Source organism: Girardinichthys multiradiatus, chromosome 9 (assembly GCF_021462225.1).
Source record: "Girardinichthys multiradiatus isolate DD_20200921_A chromosome 9, DD_fGirMul_XY1, whole genome shotgun sequence".
Classification (NCBI taxonomy): domain Eukaryota; kingdom Metazoa; phylum Chordata; class Actinopteri; order Cyprinodontiformes; family Goodeidae; genus Girardinichthys; species Girardinichthys multiradiatus.
In genome coordinates this window covers 37,174,330-37,195,818 of record NC_061802.1, presented here as the reverse complement: position 1 = coordinate 37,195,818, position 21,489 = coordinate 37,174,330, and the positions used below count along the sequence as shown (strand labels likewise).

The following is a 21,489-nucleotide window of genomic DNA, read 5'->3' as shown; positions in this document are numbered from 1 at the left end:
CTTTAAGTTGGATTTATTCGGTCTGTCTTACAGCACGGGTATTGGTTAGCTAGGTTTGAGCTCTGTGGCTAAATATCCTTGGGCAGTATTTGTTCCATCTGTTGAAGTAGCACTCTTTCCTCTGAGTCATTCAGATTTCTTCTTATTTTTTCCCAAAAAGGATGTTCTCTTTGCTTTGACAACCATTCAGTTTTACTGTATTTAGCTATTTTGGAATTAGCTGGGGAAGCATGTCAAAATACAATCAGCAGAGTGCATTTGTAACTACATGTAACTACACAGCCCAACATGGAGATGTTTTAGCTGTGTGAAAATGTAAACAACCATTTCATTAAAAACCAACTCATGTTGGTTGGTACAGGATTACCTCAAACCTGAACATGAAGTTTGCCTAGTGTTTGACAGCAGAAAATTGAAATTTGAAAAGCATTCTGCTCTAACTAGCAGTTAGCTTGACTTCACATAGAATTTCTTCCTGTTTTCCAAAACTATATATATATATATATATATATATATATATACATACACACGTTTGCTCTTTGTGGGTGACATTGAAAGATTGTGCAATAATGTGTGGCCAATGTTGTAACTTCTTCTGGGATGTAGGTAGCCACATTATAGTACTGGCTATGTTTAACATGCTGCATGTGGGTTGTATATCTCTCACATCCCTTACCTTGTAGGGGCTGTACTCTCCACGCTTGCTCTTCAGGTAGCTGGACAGATTTCCATGTTTACAGTACTCAACAATCACCATCAGTGGTCCTGAAACAAGATATATATGTACAAATCTCAAGGAAAAAGAGAATGCTTCCAAACTGCAAGTGGGGTGTGTGCATGTGTGTGTGTGTGTGTGTGTGTGTGTGTGTGTGTGTGTGTGTGTGTGTGTGTGTGTGTATTTAATAGGGGCAATGTGCAATAATAAATGTAAGCAGAAGTTATCTCACTACACTTTTTGTTTAAGAATCCGAAATAGTTTTTATAATTCAGGTTTAAAGCAATTGCAAAGTGGAGAAGCAAGACCGTCAATGACCTTGTTCATCAGATAAATAGTATTTGTTAATTTATTTTCCCAATTCAACAAATTATATGTTTTTTATTAGTAAACAATGGGAAAAATTTATGTTTGCTTATTATAAATTGTAATAGTTCTGAAAAAGTATTATTGGCATATGAAACAACTTTTATCCTTTCCTCTGAAACACAAGCATTTGGTTCTACAGTAGATGTACAGGTCCTTCTCAAAATATTAGCATATTGTGATAAAGTTCATTATTTTCCATAATGTAATGATGAAAATTTAACATTCATATATTTTAGATTCATTGCACACTAACTGAAATATTTCAGATCTTTTATTGTCTTAATACGGATGATTTTGGCATACAGCTCATGAAAACCCAAAATTCCTATCTCACAAAATTAGCATATTTCATCCGACCAAAAAAAGAAAAGTGTTTTTAATACAAAAAACGTCAACCTTCAAATAATCATGTACAGTTATACACTCAATACTTGGTCGGGAATCCTTTGGCAGAAATGACTGCTTCAATGCGGCGTGGCATGGAGGCAATCAGCCTGTGGCACTGCTGAGGTCTTATGGAGGCCCAGGATGCTTCGATAGCGGCCTTTAGCTCATCCAGAGTGTTGGGTCTTGAGTCTCTCAACGTTCTCTTCACAATATCCCACAGATTCTCTATGGGGTTCAGGTCAGGAGAGTTGGCAGGCCAATTGAGCACAGTGATACCATGGTTAGTAAACCATTTACCAGTGGTTTTGGCACTGTGAGCAGGTGCCAGGTCGTGCTGAAAAATGAAATCTTCATCTCCATAAAGCTTTTCAGCAGATGGAAGCATGAAGTGCTCCAAAATCTCCTGATAGCTCGCTGCATTGACCCTGCCCTTGATAAAACACAGTGGACCAACACCAGCAGCTGACACGGCACCCCAGACCATCACTGACTGTGGGTACTTGACACTGGACTTCTGGCATTTTGGCATTTCCTTCTCCCCAGTCTTCCTCCAGACTCTGGCACCTTGATTTCCGAATGACATGCAGAAATTGCTTTCATCCGAAAAAAGTACTTTGGACCACTGAGCAACAGTCCAGTGCTGCTTCTCTGTAGCCCAGGTCAGGCGCTTCTGCCGCTGTTTCTGGTTCAAAAGTGGCTTGACCTGGGGAATGCGGCACCTGTAGCCCATTTCCTGCACACGCCTGTGCACGGTGGCTCTAGATGTTTCTACTCCAGACTCAGTCCACTGCTTCCGCAGGTCCCCCAAGGTCTGGAATCGGCCCTTCTCCACAATCTTCCTCAGGGTCCGGTCACCTCTTCTCGTTGTGCAGCGTTTTCTGCCACACTTTTTCCTTCCCACAGACTTCCCACTGAGGTGCCTTGATACAGCACTCTGCGAACAGCCTATTCGTTCAGAAATTTCTTTCTGTGTCTTACCCTCTTGCTTGAGGGTGTCAATAGTGGCCTTCTGGACAGCAGTCAGGTCGGCAGTCTTACCCATGATTGGGGTTTTGAGTGATGAACCAGGCTGGGAGTTTTAAAGGCCTCAGGAATCTTTTGCAGGTGTTTAGAGTTAACTCGTTGATTCAGATGATTAGGTTCATAGCTCGTTTAGAGACCCTTTTAATGATATGCTAATTTTGTGAGATAGGAATTTTGGGTTTTCATGAGCTGTATGCCAAAATCATCTGTATTAAGACAATAAAAGACTTGAAATATTTCAGTTAGTGTGCAATGGATCTAAAATATATTAATGTTAAATTTTCATCATTACATTATGGAAAATAATGAACTTTATCACAATATGCTAATATTTTGAGAAGGACCAGTATGTAACTGTGAGAAAAATACCAACTGTTTTGGACACTACGTTGCAAGCAACACCACTCTATGTTTTCAAATGAACAATGGAGCTTAAGTCCTTTTGAATCTTGTGTCATTTTGGTACCATTTTTTAACAAGTATCATCTGCATACATATGAATCTTACAGTTAGAACACGCATACTTTCTCTTCCCTTTAAAATAAAAGGTTAACGATAGTGGTCCAAAGACAGATCCTTGCAGAACACCTGTGCACATCCTTACAGCTTTTGGGACCAGACATGGATGGAGAACAATGACTTAACAACATACAGAGAACAAAAGAGACTCTGAATCCTAAAATACATAGCATTAACCTATTTTAATGAAAGCTCCCAAGAGGAGTTTCACAGCTGGAATTTCCCGTTGCAAAACTCTGTGTGTGCAGCATTTCTTTCTCTTTGTCTGCAGCTCTGCACTGGGGAGGACAAATGCATTAACGCGTTCATCTCGCTAGCTTAATAAAAGACTGTATCTTCGATGAAACCTTGGATCCAAAGCAAAGTACTGTCTGTTGTATGTGTATCTGGTAACCGTACACAGGCTGAAAATAAGACTAGCTGCCTGAACCTAGCTATCTGAGTTCCCAGAGAAAAGAATCTGAGCCAAAGATTCTCCAAGAAGAGACGGGTGGTCTCTAATTACAGAATGAAGCGGTTTTTTATTAAAATAATGTTTTATTTTCCCCTTTGCCTTGCCTTGTGAACTGTTGTTTGAACACCTTGGCTGTTGTTCTCTGTTAGTGTTCAGAGCTAGTTTTCAGAAATTTGTTTTTATAAATGGTTTCTCATAGTTTATTAGTTTTCCACATTATTTTTATTTTTACTAGGTTGTTTAGATGAATGTTACTAGTCTGGTTAAAAGGTTTGTTGACTGACATGTTTGAACTTAAAGTTGAAGTTGTCAGGGTTTGTTGAGGGTGTGACCAATTGGCAGATTTGAGTGAGGATGCGGCATGGTGAGTAGAAAGTGTTTTATTTTGAACTGAGCAATATCTCATAAGAGTCTCTGAGATGAATGGCGGCAGGAAACACAAGCTTGGATCAGAGCACAACAGAGACCCAGACGGGTAGCAAGCAGAAGGACCCAGTGGCAAGAACAGAAAACCAGAAAGAATAAATACTAAGGGAGGTGAGGAATGGACAAATGAACTAAGGGAATTAATCACGGAGAAAATTGGGTGCATCTGGTGTTGAGGGAAATGTGATTAATTTTTGTTGGTGAGCAGGGAGTGCAGGGGGGTAACAGAAAATATCTAAATGAAACTGAAATAAGTAAACACTGAGACTTACACGAACAAGGGGAAAACAGATCTAAAGGAGAACACAAACTAAAACTTTTAACCAGGGAGTAACAAACACCTAAACATGAATCTAATAAATCTGAATGAACTGAAATAAAGCAAGTGCAAAACAGGGCAGTAAAGAGAAACTAAACAGCAACTCTAACACAGGCAGATTCTGACAGAAGTATTTTGTTAGTAAATTCTTGTATTTGGATAGAAGTGTGTATTTTCGTTTATCCTGTATATGGGCGCAGGGCTTGCTGTTTGAAAACACCAGTGCAGGAATTCCCTCCTTTTTTTTGTTCTATAATTTTGTTTAAAATTACCACCTTTTTTAATATCTACCATTAGCCCTTAATTAATTCATCAATAGGTATTCATAGTCAAACCAAACCTATTGTTGTACAATGCAGCAGACAATTTAAAGTTTTGTCTGTGGATTACCTGCTATGGATCTGATTAAAATCATTTTACCTTTGAAAGTGTATGCAAAGACAAATAAAAACTAGACAACCTACATACAAAATGTGTGCTGAGTGAAATGCTTTATTAAGCTGTGGAAATATAACTCTAGCAACACCTTTACCTCATATAGAGTGATAGACAAAAACAAATTATTAAAGGACTCCATCCATCATGACTTACCCCCGGGTTTGGTGCAAGCTCCCAGCAGGTTGACAACATTGAGATGATGCCCAATGTGGATAAGAATTTTTAGTTCTGACATCAAGGCACGATATTCACTGGAAGTAGCTCCCTCTATAACAGAATGACAAAATAAATAATATATAAATAACAAAATAATAATAAATAAAATTAATTGTTTCTCAGTGGGGAATCTCTACGTGACAAATCGAAGCATACAGTCTTTGTGTTCACAGATTTCTATTGCAATAACAGTTTTTTTCTCAGGAAAGGAAGAGAAAATACTGACCCTTCAGCATCTTGACTGCAACAGTAGTGCATGTAGTAGCTTTCTCGATACCAAAGGCAGCTGCTTCTACAACCTGACCAAATGCCCCTCGTCCCAGTGGTTCACCTTTATCAAAAAAATATTCATCAAAGACAACAGTCAGTGCTAGCTTTGTTGCAGTAATTATTAATCATCATCTCCTTTCTTGAGGGCATGAAGCAAGATTTGATATACAGTGTTTTCAATTCATTAAGCAAGATTTGCTTTTTTTTTGTAAATTTGACAGTAAACAAGAAATGCCCAATTACAAAGTATGGGAAGACCATGAAATCTAAGGTCTGAAGCAACTTTTACCTAGACCTTGGGTAAGGTTGTATGGTCAACCACTTGTCATAATCATGAATAGTGATGAAGGATAGGAGAGATGGCTAAACCAAGTCATATAGCCATATTCTCACTGAGCAAGACTGAGCAACGGCATGAATATCAAGAGCCTTTGTGTGTGGAGTTGGTCATTTCCCTGTGCCCACGTAGAAATGTCTAATTCTTTGTCCCATATCCCAGAAATATGAATGCTAGGTAATTGGCCACTCCAAACCTGGCCTTGCTGTGAATGTATGCATGCTTGCTTATCTGTTCTGTACATCTCTGTGATTGCCTTGTGATGCATTTGTAATCTGTTCAGGGTGCCCCGCCTCTTGTACACTGGCCAAACAAACTCCTAACCCTACTCCCACCCCTCCTCCAGTCTCCCAATCGATAAATAAGAGGATGCAGTATAGAAATTGGATGGATTGATAGATATTCTCTCAGTTGGAAATTAGATTGTGAAAGGAGAGTTAAAAAGAACAAAGAAAGTAAAAAAAACACTAAGGTTCATAGTGTGCTGTTCCATTATGCATAACCAAATGTGACATTCTAAGAGCCATATGAAAAACTGTTTCCTGCCAAGCTAAAGGTGAAAATTTCTGCAGCAGTGAGTGGAGATAAGCTTGACGACAAAAGGATTCAAAGTCAGGGAAGGTACAACTGGTAGGCACGGGAGTGGATTACTCTTAGATTTAGCTATACACTATATTAACAGCATTAACCTAAGGAGTTTGGAAAAGTCCGGAAGTTGATTTCTTCTGTACTTTCTGCCAAGTGTTCTACCTTACTTAATTCCTTCCTTGTTTCCTGCAACCCATATCCTCCCTTTCTTTCTTGTGCCTTTACTCCATTCTCTCCTTGGTTCTTACCTTTTGTTCTCCTGGTGACCCACCTCTCTTCTTTCTTTCTATTCTACCTTCCTTTTGTAATCCCTTCATTGCTTCCTTGTGTTCTCTCTCTATTCCTTTCTTGTGTCCCTCCTTCTTTCCTTCCTTCCTTTCTTATCTTCTCGGTGTCCAACTAACCTCTGGCTTTTCTTCCTTCCTTCCTGTCAATATCTGAGGTTTCAAGCTTGTGTTTCTAAAGTGTATGCTTTGTAATGTTTGCTATAAATCAGTAATGTTTTAAAATGAACATAAAGAACTGACAACTCTAGAAAGCTGAGTCTTAAAAAATATGGAATTTTGAAAGTGTGTGAATGTTCTCTGTATTCAGAAAACAAACTCACTGTCTGTAAAAAATAATGTAGATAGAAAAACAAAAAGTTCTACAAAAGAATAATGAACATATACATTCTTCCTAGGTGCCAGTTGATTGCCTTAAGAGTTGCAAGTTAAAGGTTTTTACATGACCCCCAAACTTCATCCATTAATTTTTCGTAACTGTACAAGCCTTGCAGGGTCACAGAAGATCTGTTCCAGTGGTCATTGCGGGAGAGGCGACGTACACCTTGGACAAGTCTAGGCAAGCCAAGGAAATTACTCATGTTGAAGCTTTTTGCAGGTAACAATTGGAAAATCCTTAAAAGGTGAATTGAATACTCCATGAATATGAGTTCCTGAAATTGCTTCATGGTATTTTCTTCCTTTTTCTCTTTTGAAAATCAGGTCATATTTTATTAATTTGACCACTAACAAAGGCAAAAATCTTGGCAAGGGCTTCTGCCACTTTGCCATGTAATTGTGTAAAACTCTTTTTCATTGCAGACTGATCATCAGCTGCCTCAGTGGATATTGTGTTGGGTTAACAAAGTGAATAAATTGAGTATGATTCCTGCACACTGCACTGATTGTCCAAAATTAAAAGTAATGTTCTAACAGCGTGATGTGATCTAGATATCTAATACACTTTCACATTGGTTTTAAACAAAACTGGACCATGTTTTCAAAATGTTCTCCAGACTTAATGGTTATCACATCTTACCAAGCTTCAGCCTGTCACGAGGAAACTCCCATTTGTTTGCATCATACGTGAGCCTCTCACACTGCTCATCCATGGGCAGGTCCTCTGAGTCCAGAATCATGGATAGGTAGCCGGTCTTCAAGTCTCCTCCAGTTGGCTGAAATAAGGATGAGGAAATCTCAAAGATGAGCACCGAGGTACAGAAAACTGAGAGCTAATGAACTGCTGTTTGTCTCAGCTCTTCATTTCCAGTACAATAAACTGCCTCTGTTGCCATTGTTATAAATGGGGCCCATTCACTGTTGTGGGCTTACGTGACTTATGGAATCTGAGTTTGGACTTGTTGTTCCTGGATACAAAAGAGAGTGTCCCCTCAGAGCCAAACCAGTCGCTTCTAATCAATCATAAACCCTCCAAAATTGTGTGTGTTTGTGCAAATGAGTGTGCTCTGCTAATTGTTTCTTGTTATTGGTGGGAACACACAATAAGGGAAGAGTGAAAAGTGTGAAAACACTGAGAAAGTAGAAAATACTTACTTTCTTTCGTCCACGGATGACGAAGACGATCAAAAGCCAGAAAAACATGGCTATAACCACTGAGCCAATGGGAACAATCAGCTCCACATTAGTTTTTTCCTCTGCACCTAGGATATACACAAACAATGTAATTTAAGTGATAATTCAAAGCTATAGATCAGACCAAACATATGTGTTTAAGAACCAGTCTTTGAGAGAGTCAGAATGTTGATCATGATTGTAGTGGCACGTCTTTGCAGCATTGCATGATATTCAGCAGGGTTGTTGGTCATTTTATTTGGCTTGTATGTGTGCATGTCTGAGTTTTGGATATAGGAAGGAGACTGTTGGAATCTGGACTGTAATCAAGCTGATATTTTTTCCAGTTATAACAAATGCTCTAGAGTCAGGGGGAAAGGTTTTTGCCAAAAACAACTAGGAAAAGGCTTACTAAGAACGCAGTAGGTTGTCACAGCATAACAGACCACTTCTCTCCACTACCACTCAGAGTGGGGAGTGCTGTAGAATGTTCTTTGGGGTGGGTGGGCGAGCCGGGGTCAGGGAGTTATTTGTATTCTTTCATTTTCTAAGGGAACGTTAGTCTGGGACAATATTAGGGGATTTTTCCCTCATTCCAGACCCATTTTTTCTTGTGAAGAACAATTCATATGTCACTCATGTGACTGATTGGAAGGACAAGTATTATTGTTCATATAGCTCCACAATAAAGGTCACAGTATTTCTTTTGTATTTTCCTTATAGAATATACAGGGGTTGGACAATGAAACTGAAACACCTGGTTTTAGACCACAATAATTTATTAGTATGGTGTAGGGCCTCCTTTTGCGGCCAATTCGTCTTGGGAATGACATATACTAATCCTGCACAGTGGTCAGAGGGATTTTAAGCCATTCTTCTTGCAGGATAGTGGCCAGGTCACTACGTGATACTGGTGGAGGAAAACGTTTCCTGACTTGCTCCTCCAAAACACCCCAAAGTGGCTCAATAATATTTAGATCTGGTGACTGTGCAGGCCATGGGAGATGTTCAACTTCACTTTCATGTTCATCAAACCAATCTTTCACCAGTTTTGCTGTGTGTATTGGTGCATTGTCATCCTGATACACGGCACCGCCTTCAGGATACAATGTTTGAACTATTGGATGCACATGGTCCTCAAGAATGGTTTGGTAGTCCTTGGCAGTGACGCGCCCATCTAGCACAAGCATTGGGCCAAGGAAATGCCATGATATGGCAGCCCAAACCATCACTGATCCACCCCCATGCTTCACTCTGGGCATGCAACAGTCTGGGTGGTACGCTTCTTTGGGGCTTCTCCACACCGTAACTCTCCCGGATGTGGGGAAAACAGTAAAGGTGGACTCATCAGAGAACAATACATGTTTCACATTGTCCACAGCCCAAGATTTGCAGTCCTTGCACCATTGAAACCGACGTTTGGCATTGGCATGAATGACCAAAGGTTTGGCTATAGCAGCCCGGCCATGTATATTGACCCTGTGGAGCTCCCGACGGACAGTTCTGGTGGAAACAGGAGAGTTGAGGTGCACATTTAATTCTGCTGTGATTTGGGCAGCTGTGGTTTTATGTTTTTTGGATACAATCCAGGTTAGCACCCGAACATCCCTTTCAGACAGCTTCCTCTTGCGTCCACAGTTAATCCTGTTGGATGTGGTTCGTCCTTCTTGGTGGTATGCTGACATTACCCTGGATACCGTGGCTCTTGATACATCACAAAGACTTGCTGTTTGGTCACAGATGCACCAGCAAGACGTGCACCAACAATTTGTCCTCTTTTGAACTCTGGTATGTCACTCATAATGTTGTGTGCATTTCAATATTTTGAGCTAAACTGTGCTCATACCCTGCTAATTGAACCTTCACACTCTGCTCTTACTGGTGCAATGTGCAATCAATGAAGACTGGCTACCAGGCTGGTCCAATTTAGCCATGAAACCTCCCACACTAAAATGACAGGTGTTTCAGTTTCATTGTCCAACCCCTGTAAGTAGATTAGAAGCCACATAGTTACATACATTTTATCTGTAGCTAAAGTATGTGTTTAGTTTTCAGTATTTTCTGTTGAATAAGAAACATTTCTGATTTTGGCTAATGGTATTAAGTTTTTTATAAATTTCAGTATGGTGGTAGAATAACTTAAATAAAACCTCAACCTCATTCTTGAATGTACATTTTGCAAAAGACCAACACAAAGTAGAGTGTACTGTCAAATGAAAATGACATATAGTTTCAAAACAGTTTTTTAAATAAAATCTTAAAAGTGTGGCTTGCATTTATTTTCATACCCCTTGATCTAACCTAGTGCAACCAGTTGCAGTCAGAAGTTACCTAATTGGTAACTGGAGTCCACTGTGTGTAAGTTAATTTCACAGCTGTTCTGTGAAAGTTTCAGAGGTTTGTTCAAGACCATTTGTTAACAAACAGTATCATGAAGAACACAGAACCCAGCAGACAGGTCAATGATAAAGATGTGAAAAGGTTTAATGAAGGGTAAAGTTATAAAACACCTCAGCCCGGTTCAATCCATAATTGGAAAATAGGAGGAAGCACAACTGTAACAACTGTAAACATACAAAGACATTGCCATGTACCTAAACTGGCAGACTTCAGCTACAGGTCAGAAGGGACAATCTGTTGACAGCAAAACTATTAGTCTATTAGCCAGAACTACAATGGTATGGCTTCAGTCAAAGCATATTCATATTATGTTTCAATAGCCTTGATAAAGTCTGGCCTAAATCCAATTGAGACATTGTGGCAAGAGTTGAAAATTGGTAGACATAAATAATCTTCATTCAATCTGAGCTATTCTGTCATAGCTCTGTCTGAATGATTACGGTTGTTGTTCTGCTAGACAGTGAACGTCTGCCCCAATTTTAAGTCTTTTGCAGGTTTTCTTCTAGAGTTGGCCTGTATTAAGCTCCACCTATCCTTCTTTAAACTCTGAAACTATTCTTCTATTTTGCAAAGAAAAATGAACAAAACTTTCTCTAGATGGGAAAAGCTGGTAGAGACCAACCCCAAAACACTTGCAGCTGTAACTGCCGCAAAAGTCGGTTCTAGAAACCTTTGACCCAGTGGGGTTGAATACCAATCCCTGGCATGCTTTTTTTATTTTTATTTTTTTACAGAATTTTGAAAATCCTACATTCTTTCTTTTCCTCTTAACAACTGTGCAATACTTTGTGTTGAGTTGCAATATGACAAAATGTGGAAAAAGAGACAGCTGTGGCAGAGCTAACGGCAGCAGAAGAGGTCAACAATCATATGTTTATTGCAGCAGTCACACTGCATGATTTCTTTTCCCTGGAAAAGATCAGTGAGCTCCTTTATTGGCTCCATATACGGGAACGGGATCACGTAGACCCTTCTAGTTAGAGTATTTGTTTGTTTCTTGTTTTTGCTCCGTCTCTGCGTTTTGAACAGAAAGGCACAGAGTAGAGGCTGAAGCTGGGGCAGGGCTGGCCTCTCCCTTTGTCTTGCAGTCTCCTCATTGTTTTGGATTTAAAATTATGCAGGAGGATGTGTGTTAACTGGGCCAGCTTCCTGTCATGTGGAAGCAAAGTTATTCTTGCGCTCTTTGATATCAAAAAATTTTACAAGTGTTATGTGAAGGGGGAAAATCTTGATGTCAGTCATAAAAATAAACCACTTGTGGGTGTATTAAAAAAAAAGGCTCAAATCTTTTTTGTAAAATTGTTCCTACTGGGAACCATGGGCCATCAGCGAGCTGGCTAACTGTGCACAGACCCAGATGTCCAATGAGTATAGAGGCCTTAAAGCTTTCATGCAAAGACACGAAAACAGAGACTGAAAGGATCAACTACAAAGAGACACTAAAAACAATCTCAAAAACTAACAACTTGCAGAGCCGTAAAGACTTACACTGCCATATTTATAAGACTTATTGTTATCAGCTAGACTTCAGATCATCCTGGAAAGACACCTCACAGATACTAGCTGTGGCACAAACTGACCTTCAACACTCAAATAGGCCTGTGAGGTATCACAGCCACGGGTGTTGCATGCCGTACAAGTATACAGACCGCTGTCCTCCTTCTTCACACGCTGAATTGTCAGGTTGTTCCGGTTCAGAATCACCCCTGAAAGCAGCAGATAGACAAATTGCTCCTATAAGTGTGGTAACGTATGGAGTGATGAGTGTGCAGGGCAGCAGAGCAGTGCTTGACCCACCTGAGCTCTTCTCCACTGTGTGATTGTTTTTGGCCCATACTACTTTTGGGTTTGGCGTCCCAACAGCGTCACAGTGAAGAGTGATGGTCGCACTCACATTGACCTTTTGGTCAGTGAAATTGTTGAGTATTCTTGGAGCCTCAAGATCTGAGCAAAAAATACAAAGTAAAATGTGAGAATTGACAATGACTTGCACAATTTGATATTGGCCAGGTTTTATTAAAATATTTATTCTGCCTGTCTTTAACAAAAATATTTATATGGTTTGTTTTTTAGGCGTTTCAATCTTCACTGACCTCTGAGAGACAGATGGCGCAGAATGCAAGTGCTCTTCGCCGTCTTGGTGTTTTTCACCTGGCATGCATACAGACCCTCATCCTGACGGGATGCATTGTGCAGCCTTAGCTCCAGGGTGATGTTGCCCTGCAGACTGGACATCACGGCCTGCGGCAAGGGCTGCAGAGTCAGCAAGCGACAGGGCAGGGTGGACTCAGCGTGCTCTGACTTAGACAGGTTGGCAACACGAAACCAAGCTAGTTTATCATACAGCACATTGTCCGCTTTACACCGCAGGATGACATCGTCCTGCTCCATGGGCTTATTGGAGGGAGACATGCTCACCTCAACGTCACCTAAAGGTGTACAGATTGTAGATCAAACAAGTTAAGGTGCCTTGCATAAGTATTAATTTTGTCACTGAAATACAGACTTCACAGTATTTTACTGGGATTTTACAGCTGTTGAAGAACATATGAAGTAGAAGCAAAAGATACAAGGTTTTCAAAACAAATTCACAAAGTCTAAAAAGTATTTTTTGAATTTTATATGCAGTCCATTTTACTCCCTACACCCCCCACACAAACAAAATGCTACCAGTTGCCTACAGTAGTCACCTTATTAGTAAATATAGTCCAACTGTGTGCAGTTTATTTTCAGTATGAATATGATGGTTTTATGCAGGAGGCTTGAGAGGTTTGTTGAAACATAAAGGCTGGCAAGAACAAAGCCATTACTAAAAGAGAGCAGGAGGAAACTACCAAGACATGGCCATCCATCTGAACAGAGAGGCCAGGCATGGAGGCTTATCAGAGAAGCCGCCAAGAGGCCTTTGGTGGCTCCGGGGGAGCTGCAGAGATTCACAACTAAGGTGGGAGTATCTGTAGACACAACAACAATATAACTTGTGCACGTCACAAATCTGCCCTTAATGGAAAGCTGCTGTTGAAAAAACAAGCCATGACAAGTCCTATTTTCTGTTTGCCACAAGTCATGTATGGGGCACAGCAAACATATAGAAGAGGGTGCTCTAGTCAGGTGAGACCAAAACATAAATTCTTGGCCTGCAACCAAAATGTTAGGGGTAATATACATTGCTCATCACTGTGGACAACCAGACTTCACATGTTGGTGGCAGCAGCAACTACTTATCTATAGCAGGGATAGGGAAACGGGTCAGAGTTGATAGGAAGATGAATGGAGCTACATATAGGGTAATACTGGAAAAACAACTTGTTAGTAGCCCTTCATCCAATCTGACTTAGCTTAAGCTGTTTTGCAAAGAATGAGCAGAAATGCTCTAAATGTGTAAAGCTAGAAGAGAGTAACAGCTTTGACTGCAGTAAAATGTGGTTTGACAAAGTATTGACTCAGGGGGTTGAATACAAATATATGCCACACCGTTCAGATTTTATTTCTGAAAAAATACATTTATTTTGTTCCTCTTCACAGTTACTACTTTGTTTTGGTCTGTCACATAAGGTTCCAAAGGTTTGTGGTTTTAATGTGACACATTTTGAAACCATTTAGGAAGCATGAGCACTTTTGAAGGCATTGTGAATGCTTTAACTGAGCTCACAAAAAACACAACATGAAACAAAAAAATAAAAACTTACGTGTGACATGGAAAAAGATGTTTCGGGAATCCTTTCCTACTTTGTTGGCAGTCTTGCATCTATAGAGGGCATGGGTCTCTGCTTTTTGAATCTTCAGTGCGCTTATAAATTTCTACAAATGAAGAAATTAATTTTAATTTGCAGTTTTACCCCACATTTTTAAATGAAAAAAATAAAGATTTAGGGTAGATATGAGAAAAGGATGGAACTGGAGAACTACTTACATTTTGAACTCGATTAATATTATCTATGATTTCTATTTGGTTGTGAACACCGCTAATGGTGATATTTTTCCATGCTGTGCAGTTCTTCAGCTGCTCCTCAATGTTGTTTAGCCCTGGCCTGATATACAGAATAAAACAGCATGCAGTAAATACTGAAATGTGAATACCATTTACAGTATTTATAACAAAATTTTCACAGACATAATCACAAAGCACTGTACAATATGTAAAATCCAAAACACAGGATATGAAAACATGGGCATAAAAACTATAAGAGTTTAAAATAACATGTCAGAACAAGCATGATAAGGCATATATAAACAGATAAAAATGCTAGAATATACCCTGGGTAAATGTCTGACTATATATGTAGATCTTTAACACCTTTTTCTAAAGAATCCAGTGATTCAACCACAACCTGAAAGTTCTCAGTATCCTGTCCAGGGTGTACCCCGCCTCTCGCCCATAGACTGCTGGAGATAGGCACCAGCTCCCCCACGACCCACTATGGAATAAGCGGTAGAAAATGACTGACTGACTGACTGACTGAAGTTCTCAGTCTTCTGTAGGTAATGACAATGGTTGTGTCTTGCTTGTTAGAACGTGTTAATAACCTGCCCACGGCATTCGTGTAAACTTGTAAACGTTCCAGTGTTGCTGGTCAAGTCCAGTGAACAATGCAATATATTAAACTAAGCACCAAAAAACAATAAACAACTTATTTCTAGTTCAGTGAACAGCATAACAGGTTTGAGTTTAGCATTGTTCCCTATTTGAAAGAAACAAGATAGTAAAGTAGGTTTTACTTGTTAATCCAGAGTTAGATTGGAATCAAAAATTACCCTCAGTGTTATGAATACCGAAACAGGTGGATTTAATATTATTCGCTTGACTAATGTTTAAATATATTTCAGGTGGGGCTGTAATCATTGTTTCTATTTTACTGGAATTTTGATAAAGGTAATTATGAACCAGCCAATCCCTTCATCAGAGCAAGACAGTGGCTCAAGGAGGATAACTTATAAAGCTAGTGTGGTTAAAAAGCACATATAAGAAATAGATAAAACTGGTGATAAGAAGTTTCATTAAAAGACTCAATAATACCTGTCGGGAGAAGTGCATAAAATAAAAAATTATTGTGGAACAAGGAACAAACCTTGGGGAACCCCACAACTTAAAGTTTTCATGAAGGAGTATTCACCAGACAGGGGCTGCAACCTTTACAACCCTAAGAGCCATTTCTGCATTCAGTCCACCTAAACAAAATTTGTTAAAAGCCACAAAGATACATGACTCTTTTAAACAAAAGTTTGTTTTTATAATACACACTTAAGGAAATTTATTTCGATCTTTAAATTAAACAACAATTTTATATTTTATACATTGTCTGCAATAATGACGTTTTTTTTTTTTAAAGTATGCATTTTGCAACCTATTGACAAAATAATTACTTAATAAAAAAGAATGTTCATAATACATGATTAGTTTTATTCTTTGTGGAAATGTTGTGCATATATGGCATGAAAACTCCTAGCAAAAAACTTTACTTTTTAAATTACCTTTGCATTTTAAAACATTACTCAATTGATTAGCATTTTTGGCCAAATGATCAAGAGCCACAGTGGAGGGTCTAAAGAGCCACATGGGCTCTACAGCCATAGGTTGCAGACCCCTGCACTGGACTTTACAGAGTAACTCCTATCCTTTAAATAGGAGGAAAATCCATTCAGTAAAGTGCCAGAGATAACAGCCAGATGTTCAAGCCTGTTTACAAAAATAATGGAGTCCGAGTAGGCTAAGCATAGAACAATTTCCAGCATTTGTGGCCATCAAAAGGTCACTGCATAGTGCTGTTTCTAAACACCAGATCATGCCTTGATTTTTTTTAAATCATCACAATATCTCTACAATCAAAAGGTTAAATTATATTTATATACTTTCGCTTAAGATTTTTTTTTTTAGATTTTTACTCGGTCATTCTTAAATGAACTTTTTCTGCTGACATACACTCCATGCCCAATGACAAAGATGGTGGAAAAAATAGAAAACGTATGAGTGTTTTGACAAACAAAGTTGTAAAATTAAATGGTAATAGAAAAAAATAATGCACCCAAAAGAAGATACAGCACCAGCAGGGAAACACTTTTTCTTTGTAAAGTGACTCAGATAGAAACAACAGGAAATATATATCCAGACCAAGGAAACACTCGGACGTGTAGGCAGAAGATAAGGAATGAGCTGCCGGCCTTGTCATCTCACAGGCACAGAGGCTATATTCTTTCTATCAACACTTGTCAAAACACTGCTGGATTCAATAGGGATGTTTTTGTGTAACTGCAAAAATGTCCAGGATGCATGTGGACAAACTTGCGACCTAAACCAGACGAAATTACAACAATTGTTGTGCAAGTTCTTGTTTGAGCACATTTGAGAACATTCTGAGTCTCAATAATTGATGTTGTTTTAAAAATGGACATTGTGATGGGAACGAATCACATCCGCTGATCTGCATCAAGGTCAAAGTGCACTCTCATTGTCCCTTCTCGTGTTTTTATCAACATCACGACAGCAGCTATTCCTCTTCTAAATTAACAAGTTGTTGACAAGGAGTGAATGAGGGGAAATGCCCCACTGCTTGAATTCAGAAACACGAGTCTGTCCTCTCCTCCTTGTCAGCTTCTTTTGTTCATGCATACAGAAACAAAGGGTGACTTACACGAAGACCGCCGGACAGTCGTCCTTGGACATCCACTGCCACTGGATGTACTCAGGTGTCGGAATACCATGGGCGGTGCACCACACGGTAGTGCCTTTGCCATACTCATATACATCACTGTAGCCACTCCCTTTCTCGATTATCTTAGGAGGTACTGTAGAAGACAACAAAGTCAAGTTCCCAATGTCTCTTGACAGAACACACTGTCATGAAAAAGTACTTGCCCTCTTACAGAGTCATGGTTCCATCAATTGCTGCAAGTCCTCCAGGTACTAAAGTAGCAAAGCAGCCCCTGACTATCACGCTACCACCACCATGTTTGACTGTCAGTACAATGTTCTTGTTAAAAAATTGTTTGAGGCCGGATGTAACGGGGAGCACACCTTTCACACAAAAGGACACTTTTGTCATCATCAGTCCCCGAAATGTTTGCCCAGAAGTCTTTCTACACATACAGGCAGGTTTCTGTGTTCTTGTTGCAGTTCTTTTCTCACTGAAACTCTATTATGGGAGCAATTTTTGCACAGTCCTTTTCTTTTTGTTGAATCATAAACATTGGTCTTAACTGGGCCAAGGAAGGCCTGCAACACTTTAAATGTTAGTCTAGGTTTTTTGTGACCTCCTGGATGAGTCGTTGATAAGTTCTTGGAGTAATCTTGGTAGGCTGACCTCTCCTGGGAAGGTTTACCGCTCTTCCATGTTTTCTCGGTTTGTAGACAATGGCTTTCACTGTGGTTTCCTGAAGTCCCAGAAGTCTTTCCAGACATCTATTAGTCTGGAAAGACTTTAGAACCCTTTTCAGACTAATATATGTCAATGGTTGATAGATGACTTTGCTTCTTATCTGTTTTTGAATGTATTTAAAATGGGGCATGATGTGTTGCTTTGTTCTTGGCAATAACAGACAAAATCTGTAAGCGGGCAAGTATTTTTTCACTTTACAGTACCTTTTCAAGTTCAAGCCAACATGGTGTAGATGCAAAGAATACCTACCATTGACCAGCAGTTTGAAGGAGCGTCTCTGTTCATCTTTAGTGATCTTGTTGGTCAGGACCACAGTGTAGATGCCTGCATCATCCTCAGTTGCTCCACGGATTATGAGAAGATCACCTTTGTGCTTTATTCTATAGTTATCCTTGGCCAGAGCTTGGCCATCTTTTAACCTGAAGGATCACATGAAAACCATCTGCAACATGCATTGTGCAACATTTTCACACATTGTAGGAGAGATCTAGCTGAAGAAGTGCATCCAAAGTAGCAATTATTCTCATTTGAGGTTAAAACAATTTCTGTGCTGTGGACATACCATTTCAAGTTGGGCTCAGGGTAGGCTGAATACTTGACAGGGATATCCGTGGGTGCTTGATCGCCCACGTTTACTTCCCACACCTTTGCCCATGGCTCTGTCATATAAATAAAAGGCATTTCTGCAGAAATAAACACAGTATGTTACTGTTCTCTTTTAGTTGCTATTTTAACTAATCTCACAGAAGATTTTATGGGGGAGATCAACTCTAACAAACCATAAACAGAAAGTTTGAAGACAGACAAAACACTCTGTCAGGTCAGTGCAGTTTTGTTAGTTAAACTAATGCAGATTTGCAGTGTTTGTCTATCTGTGTATTTTATAATACTTTATGTGACAGACCAACACAAAGCAGAAGAAAAATAAATATATAGTGTGAATTTCTTTCAAATAAAAATCTAAAATATAATGTTTGTTAAATAACTAATCTAAATAATCTCTGACGCCTTTGCAGAGCAGCTGTACTGATATTGAGATTGAATTACAGTCCTTTCTGCTGAAAGCAATTAGTTGTAAAGGTTTTAATGCATGGGGCATTAAAGTAAAGAGGGGTAAACACGTTTTAGATTTCCATTTGCAGAAAATTGTAGAAACTAAGTATCCTTTTCCTTCAACTTCACAACTATGCACCACTTTGTGGTACACTATTACATCAAACCCTAAAGCGCCCTAAAGCATATTGACGTTTATGGTAGTAACACAAATTATAAAAAAGAATCAAAAAGTAAAAATACTTTTCCAGGTTGTAGACAAACATTTACACCTTAATAAACTGAATATTTAAGAGGACAGTTGTGGAGTTTTTAGCATGAGTTTAGATCCTCCAAGACTGTTATTAGTTTTCTGTCAAGCACAGTTAAGAAACACAGAGTTAGTATTCCTGCTTTTAACATGATTAGGTTTGTTCAAAACCCCTCCTTGAACTGCCACCTCAACGGGGCGGAGGGGTTTGAGTGCTCGAATGATCCTAGAGGCTATGTTGTCTGGGGCTTAAATGCCCCTGGTAGGGTCTCCCACGGCAAACGGGCTCTAGGTGACGGGTCATTCAAAGAGCGGTTCAAGAATCCTTCATGAGGACTAGTAAATCGAGGCACATGACGTCGCCCGGTACGGCAGAGCCGGGGTTCCACCCTGGAGCCAGGCCTGGGGTCGGGACCCGTCAGAGAGTGCCTGGAGGCTGGGTTGCTCCTCGCAGGAGACACCCGAGACCATTTCCCAGTGGGCCCACCACCTGCAGGGGGAACCGTGAGGGACCGGTGCAAAGAGGATTGGGCGGCAGACGAAGGTGGAGACCTCGGCGGCCAGATCCCCGGATGCTTAGGCTGGCTCTAGGGACATGGAATGTCACCTCGCTGGGGGGGAAGGAGCCTGAGCTTGTGAGGGAGGTCGCGAGATATCGACAAGTAATAGTCAGGCTCACCTCCACGCACAACGTGGGCTCTGGAACCCATCTCCTCGAGAGGGGTTGGACTCTCTTCTACTCTGGAGTGGCCCACGGGGAGAGGCAGCGGCTGGGGTGGGTTTGCTTGTTGCCCCCCAGACAGCTCCAACCATCTGATGTATAGCTCTCTGTCTGGCAGACTACTAGAGAGCTGTGAAGAGAGGGGATGACCTGTCCACTGATCACCATCTGGTGGTGAGTTGGATCCGCTGGAGGAGGGGAAAGCCGGACAGACTTGGCAGGCCCAAGCACATAGTGAGGGGTCTGCTGGGAATGTCTGGCGGAGCCCTCGCACAGGGATGTATTCAACTCCCACCTCCGGGGGAGCTTTGACCAGAATCCGGGGGATGTTGGAGACATAGAGTCAGGGACGCTGTCAAGCTGAAGAAGGAGTCCCACCGGCTGTGGTTGGCTTGTGGGACTCCTGAGGCGGCTGACAGGTACCGTGAGGCCAAGCGTGCCGTGGCCCGGACTGTGGCAAAGGTAAAAACTTGGGAAAATCTTCACAATTCTCCACACACACCTGTTCCAGATGAAGACCAGCAGGAGGTTAGCCATCAGACTCCACCACCTGAGTGTCGAGTTTCACTGAGAAGTAGGAGACCCCCAACCTATCTGGATGATTATATTTGTTCAAACGAACTGAGTGAGTTTCCTGCATGGGGCAAAATAATCCCCACACTCAGATAGAGGATTTGGGTAGTCCACCCCTCCCTTTTAGTAGCTAAAGTTAAATGTTATAGAGATAACTTTAATGTTCTGAGATTTATATATACCTTAGTTCTAATGCTGGACTGTGACTGGAACGAGATTTAAGTTTGTGCGCTGTTAGTGTAAAATAGATAAATAAACAGTAATAACAAGTTAAGGTTCTAGCACATTCTGCTGTGGAAAAATACTAGTAAGGTACTGAGTTAATCTTGGGTATCTCACAAGATGCATCTTTCTGGTGTTATTTAAGTTTACATTTCTACATGTTCTTATACAGACATTTATAACAAATCCCATTCAGAAAGGGGGATGTAGTATCAGGCTATCAGTGGATAGGAACCTTTGTGCTGTATTGTGTTTGGAGGGGGGGAGCGAAATAAAGGAGTACCAGCTAAGATGGAGATGTCTCACACGTGCTTCTGTGTAGCCTCAATATTCTATTAGATAGACATATCGGAGAACAGAACAGGGAGTTCCTGCCTCAAGTGGAGAAGTTCCAGTATCTCGGGGTCTTGTTCACCAGTGAGGGAAGAATGGAGCTAGAGATCGACAGACGGATCGGTGAGGCTGCCACAGTAATGGAGGCACTGTGCCGGTCCGTTGTGGTGAAGAGAGAGCTGAGCCAAAAAGCGAAGCTCTCGATTTACCGGTCGGTCTACGTTCCTGCCCCCACCTATGACCATGAACTTTGGATCATGACCGAAAGAACGAGATCCCGGATTCAAGCGGCTGAAATGAGCTTCCTCCATAGGGTGGCCGGGCACTCCCTTAGAGATAGGGTGAGGAGCTCAGAGTAGAGCCGCTGCTCCTCCACATCGAAAGGAGCCAGTTGAGGTGGCTCAGGCATCTATACCGGATGCCTCCTGCACGTCCCACCGGGAGGAGGCCCAGGGGACGGTCCAGGACACGCTGGATGGACTATGTGTCTCGGATGGCCTGGGAACACCTTGGGCTCCACCCGGAGGAGCTGGAGGAGGTGTCTGGGGCGAGGGACGTCTGGGTGTCTCTGCTGAGTCTGCTGCCCCCGCAAGCTGGTCCCGGATAAAGCGTAAGACGAGTACGAGGTTTGTTCAACACAGATAAGAGAAACACTAATACAAAAATTA

General features: G+C 40.8%; 1 protein-coding gene across 1 annotated transcript in view; it reads right to left on the bottom strand.

The window, feature by feature from the left end:
• The window catches only part of kdr (kinase insert domain receptor (a type III receptor tyrosine kinase)), a 29,972-nt gene that overhangs the window by 1,924 nt on the left and 6,559 nt on the right, over nucleotides 1–21,489 (bottom strand). Inside the window, exons 8-20 of the mRNA XM_047375397.1 lie at nucleotides 18,232–18,352; nucleotides 17,919–18,088; nucleotides 16,926–17,079; nucleotides 14,210–14,327; nucleotides 13,986–14,097; nucleotides 12,390–12,725; nucleotides 12,094–12,240; nucleotides 11,877–12,002; nucleotides 7,879–7,985; nucleotides 7,364–7,499; nucleotides 5,093–5,197; nucleotides 4,804–4,917; nucleotides 677–765 (exon numbers count right to left, since the gene is read on the bottom strand). Coding sequence (XP_047231353.1) covers nucleotides 677–765; nucleotides 4,804–4,917; nucleotides 5,093–5,197; nucleotides 7,364–7,499; nucleotides 7,879–7,985; nucleotides 11,877–12,002; nucleotides 12,094–12,240; nucleotides 12,390–12,725; nucleotides 13,986–14,097; nucleotides 14,210–14,327; nucleotides 16,926–17,079; nucleotides 17,919–18,088; nucleotides 18,232–18,352 — 1,835 coding nt within the window. The remainder of the gene's footprint in view (nucleotides 1–676; nucleotides 766–4,803; nucleotides 4,918–5,092; nucleotides 5,198–7,363; nucleotides 7,500–7,878; nucleotides 7,986–11,876; nucleotides 12,003–12,093; nucleotides 12,241–12,389; nucleotides 12,726–13,985; nucleotides 14,098–14,209; nucleotides 14,328–16,925; nucleotides 17,080–17,918; nucleotides 18,089–18,231; nucleotides 18,353–21,489) is intronic.